Source organism: Spermophilus citellus, assembly GCF_964194105.1.
Source record: "Spermophilus citellus genome assembly, chromosome: 4".
Classification (NCBI taxonomy): domain Eukaryota; kingdom Metazoa; phylum Chordata; class Mammalia; order Rodentia; family Sciuridae; genus Spermophilus; species Spermophilus citellus.
The window spans coordinates 61635548-61654809 of NC_138185.1; the positions used below are offsets into that span (position 1 = coordinate 61635548).

A 19262-nucleotide genomic window follows, 5' to 3' on the forward strand; every position below is an offset into this window, starting at 1 on the left:
TGCTTGTGATTGCATTTAGGACTCACCCAGATCATCCAGAATGACACAGAGATCATTCTCCATCTCTGTGTCTTTAACTGAATCACACCTGCCAAGTATCTCTTGCCGTAAAATCTAACACTGGCAGGTTACAGGGAATAGGGGCCTATAGCTTTGGGGGCCACTTGTCAGCTGCCACAGTGGACTCATGACTTCTTGTTTTGAGTGAGTTTTCTCTCAAATGAGTCTTTATGTGTATTAGTTCACATCTCTATATGGTCAATGAGCTGATTTTCTAAGGCAGTGACCTAGTGAGAAACTTTTTTTTTTAAGTGAAAAAAGATCCGTTGTTTTAAAGAAAAGTATCACAGTGCCGGTGGAGCTGAGCTGTGGCCATCCTGGGAAAGGGAGGGTCAGTGAAACCCTGGGGCACTCGGGACCCTCCTCTCAGGCCAGAGCACCTTAAGCCAAGCCTTCTCCGGCCTCGCCTGATCGCTCTCCTCTGCCTGCTTCCCTGCAGCTCACCATCATCTTCAAGAACTTCCAAGAATGTGTGGACCAGAAGGTGTACCAGGCCGAGATGGATGAGCTCCCGGCAGCCTTCGCCGACGGCTCCAAGAACGGCGGGGACAGGCACGGGGCCAACAGCTTGAAGATCACGGAGAAGGTGTCGGGCCAGCACGTGGAGATCCAGGCCAAGTACATCGGCACCACCATCGTGGTGCGCCAGGTGGGCCGCTACCTGACCTTTGCGGTCCGCATGCCCGAGGAGGTGGTCAACGCAGTGGAGGACCGGGACAGCCAGGGCCTCTACCTCTGCCTGCGGGGCTGCCCGCTCAACCAGCAGATCGACTTCCAGGCCTTCCGGGCCAGCGCCGAGGGCCCCGACGCCCGCAGGCCAGTGGCCGCCAGCCCCGCGCCCGCGGCCCCTGAAACGTTCCCCTATGAGACGGCCGTGGCCAAGTGCAAGGAGAAGCTGCCCGTGGAGGACCTGTACTACCAGGCCTGCGTCTTCGACCTCCTCACCACAGGCGACGTGAACTTCACGCTGGCCGCCTACTACGCCCTGGAGGACGTCAAGATGCTCCACTCCAACAAGGACAAACTGCACCTGTATGAAAGGACTCGGGAGCTGCCAGGCGGGGTGGCCGCTGCGGGGCAGCCCCTGGCCCCCCAGCCTCTCCTCAGCACCCTGGTGCTCCTCGCCCTGCTGCCTGTGTTGTGGTAGGTAGGCAGCTGTCATGAGGATGCGGAGGGATGCAGACTCCACCCCCAGCCTTGGGGCTCCTACTCCTCAGTTCGAGGGCTGGGGACACCAACAGGGTGCAGACTGGCAGGCACACTGTCTGTGGGCCAGTGGGCTGGCAACTCTCAGGAGTAGAGGCAGCCGCTGGCGGGGTGACCCATGGGACCGTTTCCTCAGAGCTGTCTCTGGCAAGGGCTTGGGGGTGTGGGGCCCCGGCCCCTCTCTCTAGTGCACGTGACAAGATTGTGGTGATAGGTGCTGTGATGTTTGTGACAGTAGAGCTGTGTGAGAGGGAGAGCAGCTCCCCTCCTCCCCACCCCTGCAGTGTGAATGTGCAAAACCCAGCCCCCTTAGGCTGAAGCCCCACCCCACCCCTCCAGAGAGACACTGGGAACAGTCAGAGTCGGCTCCTTCTGCCCCTTGCAATGCACTGAAACAGGCCCGGCTGACTGCTGCACGCTGATTTGTGGGGCCACCTGCGCCCACCACACGCACACACACACTCTTATATGAGCACACTCGCACACACTAAGCCTGCGGGGACACCCCAGCCAAGCTGCACAAGGCTCCTTCCCCAGAACGGGCCTCCTTAAGGTCAGGATGCCCCCAGAGGGTGCTGTTCAACATCTTTAGCAAATTGACATAACCTTGTGGCCAATAAGCTGTGCCCTCCTGGTGCCTTTCCATCTGTAGCCTCCCTGGGAGCTGGAGGGAGACCACTGTGTGCATTGGGCTGCCATGGGCATGGGTTCAGGCTCAGGTTCCCAGGTGCCTGCCCAGACAGCCATGCAATTGAACCATCAATGCATGTCAGCACGTGGTCTAAGCAACGCCACTCACAGGCTCCAGTGCCCTTCTCTGGCTCTGCCCTTGGCCCTTTCGCTACTGTGCTTAGGAAATTGAAGTGCTTGGTTCTAAACGTCTACACAGAGGAGAGATCTCTTGACTTTGGTTCCTTCCCCTGCAGCAGATGCAAGAGCTCCTCGTCAGGGGAGTTCCAGCCCAGGGCATGGGCAGGAGACGCAGTGGATCGGGCCAGCTGGCCTGCCCCGTCCTCTGCTTTCTCCTCACCAGCCTCCTGGCTGCTGGTCAGAAGCCCTACTTTCCATCCTGCCCACCCACGTCTGGATTCTGAGGGGAGTAACAGAGTCTTAGAGGCCTCACAACCCTGAACTTTCCAGGCAGGGTCTCCTTCCCAAGCCCTGTGGCCACAGAAGAAACCTGCCACTGGGAACCCTGAATCCCCCTTTGTTTCAACCCAGGGTACCCATCCACAAAAACCCAGAACAATTCCCACCTCTGCTGCTATTCCAGAGGCTCCCAGGGACCAGCAAAGGGCTGGCCTTCACTCCCAAAGGTGCAGCCGGCCCCAGTGGGCAGTCCCTGCCAGTGGCCCTGCAGCCCTACTCCCCTCCCATCAGCATCTGCAGTAGCCCCTCTGCTGCTCCCCAGGGACCTCTCATACACTGGCCAGGAGGCTGCGAAACCTGCGTCTCCCCCCTTCCTCCGAGAGGTCCTCCTCCCTCTGCCAAAACCACATGGGCTGGTAGGAGGGGCTCACCCAGCCCCTTCCTCTCCCTGCTGGGTTTATAGATGATCCCTATGTTGGAAGTAAAAAGTTGAAGCACTTTATTTTGGTTGTGTTTGATCACATTCTGCTTGGAAGTGGGGACCCCTCACTGCGTCCATGTGTCTGCGACCTGTGTGGAGTGTCACCGCATGTACATACTGTAAATTATTTATTAATGGCTAAATGCAAGTAAAGTTTGAGGTTTTTTTTTGTTTTGTTATTTTCTTTTAATTGGAGTTTGTTTCTGAACAGACTTTGGTTCCTTTGGGGGAGTGGAGGGTTGACTTGGTGGCAGATGTCCCCTTAATGGTTAATGTGTGGAATAGGAATGTGTATGTTCGAGTGTCATGACGACATGTGGAAGATACAGAAACATAACAACCAAGAGTCATCTGCCTCTCTTAAAATTACTTTTTTTCCTTATCACAAGTCATTTGGGGCACCTAGCAGGTCCAGATTCCCTTGTACAGTGGACGCTGGAACATAATCCTGCAGACAGCCAAATGGTGGAGGGACATAAAGTGCCTCCTGGGATAAGGTTGGGGGCTGGCCTCAGTTCCAGGATGACTCCTTCTCAGCCGGCAACATCATCTAGGAGACTGGAGACTATGGCTGCCACCCTCCCTCCAGTCCCCTGCTCACATAGCACAGGAGCAGAGTGGTAGCCCTGCAGAGGGGACCACCATGTACGTCTCTGGGGCCAGGTTTACTGCTTGCTGTGATCACATCTCATCCCTAAAATCTACCCGGTGACTCTGGAATGAATGTAGATCCACTTCATAGAAGAAACAGTTCCTGTGAGATGAATTGACTTGCCATGAAGAAGAGCAACGTAATTAAGCCAAGCTATATATCCTGCCGTCTCCACCTTTCCAGTTGTGTGACCTTGGGCAAATAATTTAATCTCTCTAAGCCCCAGTTCCCTCCTCTGTCAAATACAGGGTGCCTATCACATAGGGTTGCTTGGAGATCACTGCAAAGTGCCTACCATGAGTGTTCACTGTGGGTAGTGGTGTTACTCCAAAGCAAGACAGATCGGATGGAGTGGGGCAGAGTGGGAGCAGGAAGCCTGGGCTGGGGATTGAACTGAAAGGCTAGTATGAAGAGGAATACAAAGAATGATCATTTACACATATCCAGACAGAAGAAGAAGTCCAGAAGTAGGAGGGAGACAATTCTAGAGCCCTGTTCTTCCTTAGGCTCCCAGAGAAAACATGGCAATTGGGTTTGTAAGGAAGAAACCAGACTGGAAGTCAAAGCGTACCTGCACATTTTAGCCAGCACCCACTCTGGCAGTATGACGGGTCTCCCACACTCAATGGTAAGCAAGAGGTAACACCCGGAGCAGCACGGAGGTAGCAGAGCCATTGGCACTGATGGGCACAGATCACGGGGAAGCCAGGGCACACAGAAGGGGAAAAAAAGATAAAAGTTTCTTGTTCAGCATCAGAAGAAAAGGCTGTATGGCACTTGCCAGAAAATATTCTTGGTTTGGAATGTTTTCAGGACCCTAAATTTAATGGGCAGAAATTCTTTCCCAAGTACTGTGCTACTACCAGTTGTCCTTATGAACATGAAAATTTTCATTTCATTGTGAATATGGAACACAGTGTCTTGAGCTAAATGACTCCCGAGAAGGTCTTCCTCTTCCTCTGCAGGATGAGTTGAGGAGACTCCTCACCACCAGACAAATGGAGGCCAGTGAGCTTGGAGGTAAGAGCATTAGCACCACGAGGTGGGACACCTCTCCCACTCCATCCAGACTTACTGATGTGGCAAGAACTCCGGGATGGATGCTGGGGCTGCAGCTCAATGGTAGGGCATTTACCTAGCCTGGCCTTCAACCCCAGCGTGGCAAAACTAAATAAATAAATAAAAGAACTCTTGGAGTTCTTGTTTGGCAAACCAGAATTTGTAAGGATAAAAGACAGAAAGGACCCTTAAAACAAATGAATGACAGTCATTTATAATGAGGAAGCAAACTATGGGGTGAAATAATTCCCATAACACTTGGGCGGGCAGAGGCCCATCAGAGCTGGGCACCAGTCATGCCTGAGACGGGCGCAGAGCAGGGAGGGTGGCCCTCGGCGCAGGCTGACTTGGCATCAGAACTGGCTCTGTCTGTCACTGGCTGTGTGGTCTCTCTTGGATCTTTTTGAGCCTTGCATTTCTTATTTGTAAAATGGAATTACGAGTACCTGCCTCCCAAGGTCCTTATGGAAACCCAGTGAGCTAATGCTCGTAAATTCCCTTGCACGTGGGCCCTGGTACAGTGAAAATGGAGGACCCGTCTCTTGGAAATGGTATGTACTCATTTATCCATTTAACAACTTCTAGTATGTGCCCAGCATTGTGCTGGGGGAACACAGTAGGGACCCCAAATAGGCCACCTTGCATTCTCACTGGGGAGAAAGTCAATAAACAATAGTTAACCAGATCTAACATCCCGGATGAAAAGCACCCAGAAGAAAGGGAAGCAAGTTGGTTCTGAGAGGGGATGAGAAGTTCCTCGTTGGTGGTGTCAAAGGTACCTCGGAGTCACTCACCTGTGAGAATTTCCAGGGCAAGCTATACAATCAGCTAGAGAGAATGTTCTACTCAGGGAGGAATGAGTACAGCAGACCTGGTGTACTCAGCTCAGAGGGAGAGTTTAAGGGGCAGCAGAAACCCATGTGGCTTCTTGGCAATGAGTAGACAGAGGTCGGTCCCCAGGGAGGCCACAGAGTGACAGGAGCCTGGGGAGGACTTGATGTTTATCCCAGTTGCCAGAGGAAGCCACTGAGACCTTTGCACAGGGCAATGGTGTATCTGCCCTGGGTCTCAAAGGAGTTCCAGATGCTACATAAAGGAGGCACTGTCAGGAGGGGCGCGAGTCACAGGCTATCGTAGAAGTCCCAGGCAGATGCGGTGTGGGAGAAGATGCAAAATGATGGGCTTTTGGGTTAGTGTGAAGGTGGAGCTGACAGAGCCAGGGAGCTAGATGCTAGAGAATAGACCATCATACCATCCCCAAGTGTGGGCTCTGAGTACCAGGGTGAAGGTGGTGCCCCTTACTCCAGCTAGGAAGATCTCAGGAGGTACAGGTTTGGGGCAGGTTAGAAAGCATAGGTAGCTGGGCACAGTGGCACATGCCTGTAATCCTAAGGAGGCGGAGGCAGGAGGATCACAGATTTGAGGCTAGCCTCAACAATTTAGCAAAACCCTGTCTCAAAAAATAAGAAGTACTGGGGATATAGCTCAGTAGTAGAGTGCTGGAGAGAGAGGGGGGAAAGGAGGGAAGGAAGGAAGGGAGGGAGGGAAGGAAGGAAGGGAGGGAGGGAGGGAAAGAGAAAGGGAGAGAGAAAAAAGCATGGGTGCTTCAATTTGAAGTTTTAAATTTAAATGATGTAAATTTCTTTCTAAGCAAGGCCGTGTTCACCAAATAAACTTTCCAGCTCTCACCTGTTCCCTGGCCCAGCTTATCCCCAGAATGACTGATGAGAATGGAGAGAGGGCATCTTGAGGGGGAGTCCCTCCTCGAGACTCACCTGCCTGTGTCTCCCACCAGACACACAGGGTGGGCGCCACGCTTTATCCATCTTTTCCAGTGCCTACATCTCTTTGGTCTGATTAGTTGTTGAACTCTTAAAACAGTGGGAAGAAGCCCGTGAGAAGACTCCCCCCATAATATAATCAGAAGTTTAAGGACCTCTAGCTTCACAGAGGTTCCAGCAGTCTCCTGAATCTACGGAGTCAAGGCCTCTCCACCTGTTTCCTCAATATCTTGGCCATTTGATTGTTTCCTGCTTCAGACATGATGTTAGTTCCAGGACCCTGAAGGCAGGGGAGCAGAGAGCAACACTCTTAAAAGTCCCGGCAGGATGGACTTACCAGATCTCTGCAGGCAGCTGTGTGCATGCCCTGGTCCTAGTGGTGGCAGAGTTGTTTCTGAAGTCAGAAACGAGATTGCAGGCAGCCCAAGCCCTCAGGCCAAGGTGGGCATATGGCCCAGCATCATCCTGTCCTTGCCCAGGGTGACCCTGGGATGGCACATGGACTCTTCTACATTCAAACTCAAACCAGCTCCCTGCTCTCTCCCCTGCAAGGATTGGAGCCCTTGCCAGGCCCTAGCCATAGCAAAATGTACCAAATCAAACAGATCTGCCAGCAGAAGAACAAAGATGTGTTCAGAAACTGTCAGGAAATCAGTCTTGAGCTTACTCTATCTATTCTTCCTCCTTAAGGACACAGTGCTAAAGCTTGGGCCATTAAACCAACCCCCAGTCCCCTGCCTGAGGCCAAGCAGTGGCCTGGGGAAGTGACCTTGTGTTTGGTGGCCTAAATGCCCAGGGATGCACAGTGGCAGAGAAACCCCTGGCAGAGGGAAAAGCCCAGTTTGACCCAGGGTCCCAGTGCTGTCCCCCACTGGCTGCATGTCAGAGGAGTTGTTGTCATTGTTCTCAGCCTCCTGTTTCAGCCAGTAAGGCACAGTGACAGCACCTCCCTCACAAGTCACCTGCACACTGAATACCATGTGTGTGGCACACGTGCTCTCGGGAATTACAGCCAATGCTGTCCTTCAGCAGCCCCACGGACCTGGAGGTGCCTTCCTCTGGGATGGCCGTTCCCTGCCCATCGCTCACTGCCCAGGTCCACCTGGCCACAGGGCAAACTGTGGTCACACACATTTTATGAGCTGCCACCTTCGCTGTCCTCCTGCAGCCACACCTACCTCCTTGAGAAATAGAAATGAGGTCCTACATTTGAATCTTGCCCTTGAGTCCACAACAATCCTAGAAGGCAGAAGATCTTGCCCTAGTGAGCAGGTGAGCAGGCGAGGTTTAAAAGAAGCCAACTGGCCTGCTTAAGAGTTCAGTGACAGTCTGGGAGAAGAGTCAGCCCACCCACCTGTCACTCCACCTGCACCCACCCAACCACCTGCTCTTGGCTTGAGGGCAGAGAGGGAGCCTCAGGAACCCCCAAATAATGGTGGAGTCAGTCTAGATATGGTTCTGGGGAGAGCAGGGAAAGGAGGGAGACCCCCAGCTAGAGGCTCAGTGAACCCCAAACCTGGAGAAGAGAGAAAGTTGACAAAGAAGATCATGGCCAGGAAAATGTCCCCAAGATCTGAAGCCTAAGAGGCTCAGGGTCTGAGGAGTAGCGCAGGCCACCAGGGGTTTTGAGCCAGGTCACCGTGGGGCACAGCCATGTGTTCAGCAAATAATTAATGAGGCCCAATGATCTTAGGTGCCGATGGTGGGGACACACACTGCTGTGAACAGGGTAGACGATGCCCCCCTCCTCATGGGGATGACTTCTAGTGGTGAGGGAGACAGACAATAAGCAAGTCACAGATGTGCAGGAGCCCACCTGGTCCTCTCAGAGCTCGGTTATGGGTTCTCTGATCTTGACCTTGAATCTGAGCCTAATTGTTCTCTGCAACAAACGAGGGGCAGCTGGGAGAGCTGTATGAGAGAACACCAATGAAAAACCAGTTGGGACCTCAGGAAATGCCATCGAATGAGATGGTGACAAGAAGTGGGCTGGAATCTAGGTTCCGACCAACATTCTCTGCTTGGCCAGATTTACTCATCCTCCCCTGGACTTTTCAACTAGGCCTTGAAACTTGGGCTCCTGTGTTTGTCTCTGCATTGTCCAAGAATCCCACACATCTGATGGTTCTCCACATCCTGTCTCTACCACCTCCAGGTGATATCTGATCACCCTGGCCTGCCTTTAGCAAGAATCCTGGTAGATCGGTTTAGCCAGAATTCCATTCTCACCAGAAGTTTCCTCTTAGAAACTTCCATCTACTGACTTCATTTAGCACCTTGGACAAATTCCCACTTGCTGTGTTTTGTGCAGAGTTGAACACAATCCCCTTCCCCTCTTTGCAAAATTCATTAGAGGGGTCCCTACACCTATGAGATGATCCCCATCTTAAAGTTCCTTATCATCTTTATTACATGTCATGAATAACTTTTCTCTAACTGTCTTACCACTTCCTAGCTGTGTGATCTCAAACGAGTTATCTTACTAACCTCTCTGGGCCTCAAGAGCTTCGAGTGAAAATGGGGGATAAGTCCTACCTCATGGATTATTATGAGGACTAAATGAAACAAATACAATAAAGCAACAGGCCCTGGGCCTAGCACCCAGTAACCCTTGGTAGATGGCAGCTTCTGCTCACATGTCCATCACATAAGCTGCTTTGTTTACTACAAGTGTGGGTCATGATCACCCGCTCAAGGTTCCCAAACAGCTGTAATGTACAGACCATGCCTAGGCCAGTATTTCTTCAGGCCCTCCAGGGCTGATTTGTGTTAACTTTATTAGTTATGAGTCTAGCTATAAACTATTGCTCCTTTTCAACTATAAAAGCAAGACACATTTACTAATAAAGACTAAACAAACCCATAAAATTCAAATGAACAACATTTATTTAAAGTGATTGATGATGATGTTTGAGGACATAAAGTAGGCCCCTCCACATGAGGAGGGTAGGAGTGCCAGGGCCCAGGCTCTGGAATTCTTGTCATAGATGCCAAGCAGTGACAGCATTCCTGTTTGCTTTCCACTCTCAGATCCTCTGAAAACTGTCAGCATGTCTCTCCCAGGTCACCCAGGATAGCTCTGACCTTTGACATCAACACAGCCGAAAAGTACTCGGGTCCTTCCCTCCCTTCCAAATTCTCTAGAATTTGCTTAGGTTGATCCCACTGACTCCAGTACTGGGACCAAACTAGTATACCATTGAGCTACAACCCCGCCATTTTTATTTTTGAGGCAGGGGGCTTGCTAAGTTGCTCAGACTGACCTTGAACTTGCATTCTTTCTTAGCCTCCCAAATTATTACAGAAGTATGCCCCTGTACCTGGCTTACATTGATTCTTAAAAGATGAGGATGTAGCTCAGTGATAAAGTCCCTGGTTTCTATCCCTAGCACCACACCAAAAAAAGGTCTCTTCCCATCAAACACCTGAAACCTTACATCTGGAAAGTACACATGGTAGAATCAGTTTACTTGGTTATTATCTGCACCCACCATCAGGATGGAGCCCAGGAGGAAGTGCAGGAAGCTTCATCAATCTAGGTTAGGGGTCTGGATTAATACATAATGGAGTTTAAAGAAGGAGGCAAAGAAGTTGTGGCTTGGGGGCAGTGGAAGCCCAGAGCAATGGAGGGAGATGTTGCCCCACTTGGAGCCAGGAGGCCACAGAGTTTTCATATCTGGTGTCTCCAGGGCAGGGAGGGCAGAGATGTGGGCTGAACCTCAGAACAGGCCACTGGGCATCAGCTTGGCCTCCCTGAGGGTGGGAAGCCTCTAAGTGTCAATCATACAATGACCATTCACCCTACATGGTGTCAGGCATGTGCCAGGCTCTCTTCTCCCATCAGAGAGCTGACATCATCTCCCTGGGTTCTCAGGCATATACACCAACAACCTGGGAGGGTCATCATCTGAGTCAGGGCCAGGTGGTCAGAGATGCTGCCGAATTTCAAGGTAAGTGGTTTTTCTAGAGCCCAAACCATCAGCTCCACTGCTGCAAGGGCCCCAGATCCCTCTTTTGCAAGTTGGTTGAGCTTTCTGCCCTGCTACCACCCCAGCTCTTTCTACTCCTTACCCACCAACCCCACATATACAGCCCTGCACCCGAGCGGGACAGCAAAGACCATGAGCCATGTGCCCAGCAGAGCTATCCCAGCCCAGCACAGCTGTCCCAGGTGCTGGAATACTGAGATAACACCAGAAAGGTTCACAAATTACCTCTATTATAGGCCTACAGCAAGCTTGCCTCCCTAACATTCCCCTAGTCCTTCCCACAATCCAACAGATAAAGGATTATCATCCAGTTCAGTGGGAGCTCTTAGGAAGCTACTTTTCAGCCCCAGAACCAGCTACTAACAGCTTCAAATATCAACACCTCCCCCTTCTTAGTCTAGGAGGCTGAGTAGGGACCTGAGCTCTGGCCCAGCCCTCAGCCTGCTGAACCCCCAGAGAAGATAGCACTGTGCCCTCCATTTCAACATGCTCCCCTCTCCGGATACCACCCAAAAGAAGGCCCCATGCCCAGCAGCTGCCTACAAGGCCACTGTCCAGCCAAGGGCCAGGATACCCAAAGTTGGCAAGGAGCAAGCCTAGTGAACTGGTACTGCATTCACCCTCCCAGCATCCCACACCTGTGGAGCAGGAGTCAGAGATGCGTATGAGCTGGTCCATGGGGAAGCCCTCATCAGGTGAAGGCACCAGAGTGGGCCAGAGGCTCTGAAAAGACCAACAGGAATGGGCATGGGAACAGCAGAACCAGGGGAGGCTGGTCAGAAGAAACCAGCAGGAACAGCAGAGTAGTGCCCTGTGGCTCCGTTGAGGATGTAGCTCAGTGATAAAGTCCCTCGTTTCTATCCTTAGCACCACATGGTCCCTCGGACTGCCATAGGGAGGAAGGAGTAGGGACAGGTTGGAGCACGGGGAGCAGGACCCTGTACAGACCTGAAAAATGGTAGGATTGAGAGGGTGAGGCAAAGCTATGCCAGGCAGCACTGCCTCTCAGGATTTTGTCCCGAGAGGTGGTGAGGCTCTCTTTCCCTGAGGCCTCAACACTCTTTCTCTTCTTGGTCCCCTCTGACACTTCCTTCAGGGATAAGGTGACTTCATGTGTCTTGGGCTCTGCAGCCAAGAACAGAATTACAGCCTGGCCTTCCCTGGGGCTGCCTTCAGGTGTTGGCTGACAGGCAGGCTGTTTGTGAACCTCTGCTGCCCTCTGAAGGACTGTTCTAGAATTGCATCTACTCAAGGGTTTCAGAAAAATACAGTGCATGCCCCAGCCAGGGATGGCAAGAGGTCTCTGAGCTCCAGCACCTCAAGATGCTCCAATATCCATCCCCCTCTGATAAATAATGACAGGTGCAGAGCTCAGTTGGAACAGAGGCAGAGTTAAAATCCAGGTATTCCACCCACAGACCCACATCCCCCACCTAAATGGGTCCAAGTGCCCTCTGAATCCCTCTGCCAGAGCTCTGCCCCCAGGCACCCTGTCTCTTAACTTTGGCAATTATCTCTGGTGCTTATGTGACATTTCATGTTCTTGCCATTTACTTGCCTCCCCGACACCTCACCACACTAGACTATCAGCTCCAAGAGGACAGGGGCCCCGTCCTCCTGATGCTCAGTAGAAGAGCTTATTGGACTATGATCTCCTCCAAATGAAGCAGCTCCTGCTGTACCCTCCTGCTGGGTTGGTTCAGTCTCTTGCAGAACAAGCTGCAGCTTTGCAGGGGCCTCTCCCTCAGGTTGAGCTGAGCCTGCCCTCCAGGTCAATGAGTTCCCTCCTGGGCCTCCCCTGACCTTTTAAACTGCCCTCTGGCTCTCTAACATTACCACCTTTTCCTTTTCCACTGTGCATACACTCCTGTAAAGCCATATCAACCCAGGAAGATGCCTCCTTCATCTGCAAATGAAGATGCAAAGGCAAGCTACCTCACTGTACCCAAGGGAGGACCAGATAGGGACAATGTCCTGGCCCCTTTATGACATCAGGGCCTTGAAGGCCTCCACTGTGACTGTGCTTAGACAATTGCTTAATTGCATGAAAGTGGTTAAGATGAAAATAGCATGTTTAAAACTTCTATGGGGCAGCTGGCCCTGAGAAAGGGTATTATTCTGCACATCTTGAGGTAAGAAGCCTGTAGGCTTTAGACTCATCCATGTCACAAAAAAAACAGAGAGCAGTTTAGTCAGAGCGAAATCAGGTGGCCTGATCACACTTGTCATCTCCACACATCACATGGCCACAAAGCTAACTAGAAAACCCTAAAGACAAGGACCCTGGGGGAAAGTCTTCCCAGCAACAGAGGACCGGGCTCCACCAGCACTGGGGGCTCTGCAGTAAGGCCAGTTGCATCTCTGCCCCACTTAACAGAACAGAACAAGGCAAGCTGGGACCTCAATAGGGGTTCCCACCTGAAGAGGTGATGGAAGGAGCTGGTGCAGAGGCTTTCCTGAGGGCACAATCTCCAGTGCAGAGCTGGTCCTGTTGCTTTAAGAGCCACAGGTTGGAATCTGGAGTCCAGACTGTCCTGGCAAACTGCAGGGCCTTAGATTTCAATAAGTGACCTTTCTGTTGGAGCTAATTGAGGAGGGCTTGCCAAGATGCCAGACATGAGACGCCCGCCAGGGAGGAGAGAGGGAGGAAGGAGGGAGAAGGCGGGGCTCTATGCCTGCTGCTTCCAGTAAAAGGCAGGCGTTTTGGCAGTAGGCTTCAGTCTTGTTGCTATTGTAAATCATAATAAGCGGATTATTGCAGCACTTGTTCTTAAAGTTTCCCCAAATTGTTCCAACTGAGTTGTGAATAGCAGCAGGATTATGGGTAGAGTTTATTTATAGGCAGGAAGAGGCCTCACTCAAAGACTCCATGCACTGTAAACCCATCTCCCCTTCCTGCCCAGCCCAGGTTGAGCAAAGCCCCTGTACCCAAGTCCCCTGGGGCTGGCAGGGTGGAGTTGCAGCAGTTGACCCCTCAGCTGCTCACATGAGCTTATTTGGTATGAAAAATAAAGAGCCTCAAAAAGACTTGAGTTGGGTTTCCAAGTCAACTAAGTATTAGTAAAAACCTTTGGGTATGGGCAAAATTTCTCCAACTCTCCTTCCAATGGGGATCTCCACCCGCAGGCTGAGCTACCCTTCCTCTGTCTGGGCTGCACCAGGGCTGGGCCTTCCCCTGTGCCAAATTGCCAGAGTTGACATTTATGTCAGTGTTTCCATTATAAAATGCTTTTTTCCTCCTTCAAGAATATATAATCCAACTGTTAAATTAACTCTCAAAGCTGCAGCTGGCAAAGTATTTTTATTTCCTTTCGGATAGAAGGTGCACCTGGCCAGGTCTCCCCAAGATCCTCCCTGGAAAGACTACCACTGGGAAAAATAAAAGAGTTTCAGCAGCTCTAGGTCATCCTCATGAATGCAGGGCTATGGGCCGTGGCCTGGGGTTGCTTGGCCAGGGAACTGTTAAAACAACAGCTACTCAGGAATAGAAAATCTTAGAAACCTGTGGTGTCATGGCCTGGAACCAATAACAAAAGGCTCCATTGAGACTCCAAGCTTGCCAAAATATCTGTACCTGACCCAGCACCCAACAAGGGAAGCACCCAGCACACAACTCACATCAAAATGCAATGCAACGTGTTAGCCCAGTTCTAAAAATCCTTATTAACGCCTTTAATATACAAGAATCAAAAGTACAGCAGTTTTACAATGTAGGAAAATTTAATACATACTATATAAACAACATTATTTACATCAGAAATCACTAGGACAGTGGCATTTTTCACAAATATAAATTAATTACTGTTTAGTCAACAGATTTAAAAGTCCACAATTTTACAATAAAGAAAAAAACCACCTGTCCCCAGGCGGGTGGGGCACAGATGGACTAAAGCAGCCTGGACCCCTACAGTGGCTCTCCTTGCCCAACTTGGCTGCCCCTAGATGAGCCAGAAGACTACTGGTGCTGGGCTGAGCCACTGCTCCTGCTGACAAGTGGATTTTGGTCTGTAGGATTTCAGTATTGTCAAGTGAACTCCCAAATAAATTGCCTTTGCACCTCAGGCCTGATGCAATTTTTAGACTCAGGGCCAGAATGTCTGCAGCGTGTTGGGGGAAAGTGTGGGGTTCCCTTGGAAGGGTTTAGGGAATGCCTAATGTGAGAGCAAGCCTAGGACCATCAGGTTAGGCTCCCCAGAGGGCCTGGCTGTGTCCCTCCAGTCCCCCTGAGAGACTACAGTGAGCAGCACAGGAGCTCGCCTTGTCTTTTTCTAGGGCTATGGCACATCCTGTCCATCCCTGTTTACTTCAGATTTTGATGATGCAGACTCTCTCCTTCCTCACCTCCTGCTATTCATTCAAAGCCAGGCTCCATGTAATACCATCCTCAGATTCCTGGGGCAGTTTCTCCCATTTCCAAAAGTGAGAGAATTTTTACCTGTGCAAACTTCTGTTGTGATTTAAACATATACTTGTACTGATTAAAATCAGTGAGGAAATGCCTCCTTTCTCCCAACCCACTTTTCAAATAAACTTCAACACCTAAAACAGATGTTTAATGGGGGATACTGTAATTTTAGAATCAATATAACACTGATCTGGCCCATATTGCCTTTTGCTACATCATATGGCACTAAAAGTCCTGAATGTGAACAAAAGGAAGTTCCTTTTTTTCCTCATGATGAGACATCTTTGGGAATAACTCACAACTCCTATCAACAACTTGAGAGAAAAACCTGGGTAAGTATGGATGGTGCCTCCAACCCTGCAGCTTCCCATGGGGGCTCATCCCCTTCTTACCCCGACATCCCAACACTCAAGGTCCAGCAAATCAACCCAATCTTCCTCTTTGGCTTGGGCAGAACACAGGATAGTGTTGATATTATCAGCAAGAAGCTCCATCTGTGGTTTCCTTTTCCATGTGTGGTCAAAGTGGAGATTTGATTTCCTGCCTTCACTGAGCAGTCATGGCAGGCCTCCCCGTGGGAGGATGGAGGCCAGATGCTCCGGGCTCTGTTGTAGGGTGTGCATGTACAAGGCCAGGGTGAGCCACCCCAAGTACAATAGGGGCTAAGAAGGTAGTGAGCCTTCCCAACACAACCTGCAGGAACCCTGACTCTCACCTGGAAACTCAGCACCAGCCCTATAATGCTCTGTACAGCAGGAGAAATGGCTCACCATGGCTATATCTGTTTCCCTCAGGGGAGGCAATGCGGCCATGTTTTGGTAAAGCCAATAACGGTGCTGCCTAGGATATCAGCAAGTATGTGACAAATGATCTTACAGAGGTCCCCACAAGTTAGTTCAGGGAGTTCAACCCTGCACATACCCATTAGCTTAGAACCTGGATACTCGTATGTTCAAGTCAAGTTTTTCTGTCTCCATCTAGAAAAGCTTTGGATACAATACTGGCAAGCTATACTGAAAATTAATAAAACAAAAGGCCTGAGCATCAGTACAGTGAAAGGAGCTTGCCTTATGATACAACCAACCTGTCCCCCAATCCTGCCTCCATTCAACTCCAGTACAACTCTTACCACTTACAACTCAGGCACCCTGTCTGTAGACAATTTCTATTTGGGAAAAAAATTAACTTAGGTTTATACTTTACAGATCTTATACTAAAGGAAACCAAGTACAATTCTACTGATCTCTAACAAGCAATGGAAACTTCTTCACCACAGGTTACTTATTTTCATCTGACCACCCCATGAATTCTGGGAGATCTGTGTAATCTACTTTGTCAAGCTGTGCAAAGGAAACTAAAATGTAGCTGCAGATGTTGACCTATTCCAATACTGAAAGCTCCCCCATTTGCTGGCACTACTAAAGCCCCCTTCAAGAAACCTGCCAACCACCTACACAAGTGTTCCCACCTCTGTGCTTGCCCACTGGTCAGCAGGCCTGCCTCTGCTTCTTGTCCAGGACCTGTGGTTTTCCTCTCACCACAAGAATCAGAAATCCACCAGGGATTCCTGTCCTGGTCACACTACGCCCCTCCCTACCTCCACCCTAGACCCACTCAGCCCAATCCCCAATCAAGGAATAACCACGCTGACATCCATGTTGCCTAACTCACAGTACTTGAAAATCAGTCAGAAGGACACTACTTTCCCTGGCACAGGGAAAAGCAGGCCCACCCAGGAGACCAAACCCTTGAAATGTACAAAGACAGTGTGGGGAAAATTAGTGTTGGTAGGAAGGAGGACATGGTAGAAGTAATTTTCCTCTCTTGCTGTCCTCTACCTACTCCCACCCTGTAGTTTTCACATAATGAAGCCAAGTGTATAATCTCTCCCAAGGACACGTTTGAGGAGTACACCTGCTCCCCTTTAAGTCCTATGATATGAGATCCACCCACTCACCCCACTTCCCAACAGCAGCATCCATCATGTCATAGTGAACCAAATCCCACACTATCCAGCAGGTCCTGGTAGCCTTCATGCACCAATTCCTTCCCCTGACCACTGCACCAAAGTCCAGGAACACTGAACCTGGCAGTTCAACATTCATGACTCTTAAGATCCCAGATTCCTTTGCTGGGGAAACAGCCCAACAAAACTGGTGCACAAAAAGTCACCTCTTCCTCCTAGCACCCATCAGGTGGGAGGCCAAAACCAGGCTGGAGTGGGATGGGGTGCCAAAGTGCAGGAGTGGTGACCCAAATTAAAGCCCGCCCAAAGAAAGGCCTCCCACTCCTTCAAGTGCTCCTTCAGCCGGTGAGTTGACGGCAGCAGCATGTCCAGAAACTCCACTCACCGGTCTAGATACCTGGCCACTGTTGGACCAGACCAAAAACGTCCACATGATGACTCCTGCTCTCCCCCTTTCTGAGCTGTCCTTTATGTTTTCCGAACATTCCAGTTATAATCTGGGTTGTTTTTCTGTTCTAGTGATCTCTCCAAAGGAGACCTGTGATCCAGGGGTGACTTGGAATCGTGAGGAGATTTCTGAGAAGGGGGTGAACGAGGATCTGAGACTGCAGGGTGCAATGGGGGCAGGGGCTGTTTATATTCCCCCAATTTGTCTGTGTGGAAAGAGCGGTAATGGTCTGAGGGTCCCTGGCCATGGTAGCCCATAGCAGGGCGGTGATCAGACATTCGACGGAAATCCTGCTGGTGGTAATTTTGAGGCCTAAAATCATCAGATCTCCTCCTCTTGGAGTCATGATGGTGTCTGAAACAGAGATGTGAAGATTAGCTGAAAGACCAAAACCAGACTCCCATCCACTGGGATTTTCTAATACACTCATACTCAATAGACTCAGGGACAAATGCTTACATTACCAGGAAGCAAAAACAAACAAATAACAACAACCACAAAATTAAAGCAATTACAAAAGATCATTTTTCACTTATTGGCAAAATGCATCCTATAAAATGACACAGAACTTGCTGATACAGTACACATACACTTGAACAATCACTGATGGCTTTGTAAAGGAAAATATACCAACTATAAACATTTTCATGTATCTTGACCAAGTTCAGGAGGAAAAAACTCACTGAAATTACTTTGTAAGTTATTAGTAACTCAGATATCAACCTAGATAGTCAAAAACATGTGAAAGGTTGATAAAATTATTTTTTTAAATTGACTGTTAAAAGTACTGAAACTTTAGTTTGGGCCCTGACAAACTACTCATGTCATTAAAAGACTACTCAATTTTAAAACAAAGGACTTGAATAGACATTTTTTCCAAAGATAAACAAACCACCAATAAGCACAATGAAAAGATGCTCAATCTCAGTAATAGTAGGGAAGGGCATATCAAACCCACAATGAGACCATTTTACATACACTAGAATTGGCTATATTTTTTAAAAAATATAGAAAAGTAATTAATGATGAAGATGCTGATAAATCACACTGTCAGACATTGCTGGTAGAAATATAAAATGGTTCAGCCACTGTGGAAAACAGTCTGGTGGTTCCTAAAACATTAAAAAATTATAATATGACTTAGTAATTCCACTCCTAGGTAAGTATACACACAAAAACTAAAAACAGGTATGTGAACAAATATCTATATACCAGTATTCACTGCAGCATTATTCACAGTAACCAAAAGATAGAAACAAACTCAATGGCCACCAACAGATGAATGAATAAACAAAATGTAACATTTATCCATATACTAAAGTACTATTCAGCCACATAATAATGATAAATGCTACAATGTACACAAACTGCAAAAACATGTTAGGTCAAGAAGCCAGAAAAAAAGGTCACATATTATATGAGTCCCCCCTGCAGGAAATGTCCAGAATAGGTAAATACATAAAGAATGCAGACTGTCAGTTCCCAGCCTGGGCTGGGGAGAGAGAAGAATGGGAAATAATTGCTTAATGGTTATGAGGTTTTCTTTGCAAGTGTTTTGGAACTAGATGGAAGAGACTGCATAACACTGTAAATGTACTAATGTAACTGAACTGTTCACTTTAAAATGGTTCATTTATGCAGTGTGAAGTTCACCTCAGTGAAAGGAGTATAGGGAGAATTAGGTATTCAGGTTCAAAGAAACAAAATGTACAGAACTATGGTTTTCAAGATACCACATGAACAACAGTGTTCCTTGAGGGATGAAAACTAATGAAATTAGTCTTCTAATTCCCGCTGCTCACTACTGTATCACAGAGAAAGATATGACACAGGGAGAGGAAAACCCAGGAAAAGGCTTTCAGACTGCTGATGGACCAAGGCAGCAGAGTTCACATGACATGGCATAATCGAAGAGAATCCTGCATAAACAGAAGATCTGAAGATCTGCACAGGGTTCCTTCCCCTCTTCAAGTTCATAACATTGCTCAGGATATGAATGTAAGGAAAGGACCCATGGCTAGGGAAAGAACCACCTAGAAGGATTAGAGGTTATTACCTTGTATTCACACAAAGCCCAGCATCGGATCTTGCCAGCCAAACCCACAACCTTACTAAATTTAAGGGGC

General features: G+C 49.2%; 2 protein-coding genes across 3 annotated transcripts in view; one reads left to right on the plus strand and one right to left on the minus strand.

Annotated features, from left to right (window-relative positions):
• The window catches only part of RGMA (repulsive guidance molecule BMP co-receptor a), a 38409-nt gene extending 36830 nt beyond the window's left edge, over nucleotides 1-1579 (plus strand). For both annotated transcript variants that reach the window (XM_081293589.1, XM_081293590.1), the window contains exon 4: nucleotides 500-1579. In XM_081293589.1, coding sequence (XP_081149715.1) covers nucleotides 500-1207 — 708 coding nt within the window. In that variant the 3' untranslated portion in view covers nucleotides 1208-1579. The remainder of the gene's footprint in view (nucleotides 1-499) is intronic.
• Nucleotides 1580-15068: 13489 nt separating this feature from the next.
• CHD2 (chromodomain helicase DNA binding protein 2) overlaps nucleotides 15069-19262 on the minus strand; it is a 137620-nt gene continuing 133426 nt past the window's right edge. Inside the window, exon 39 of the mRNA XM_081290849.1 lies at nucleotides 15069-17490. Within this exon, the coding sequence (XP_081146975.1) occupies nucleotides 17157-17490 (334 nt within the window). The 3' untranslated portion in view covers nucleotides 15069-17156. The remainder of the gene's footprint in view (nucleotides 17491-19262) is intronic.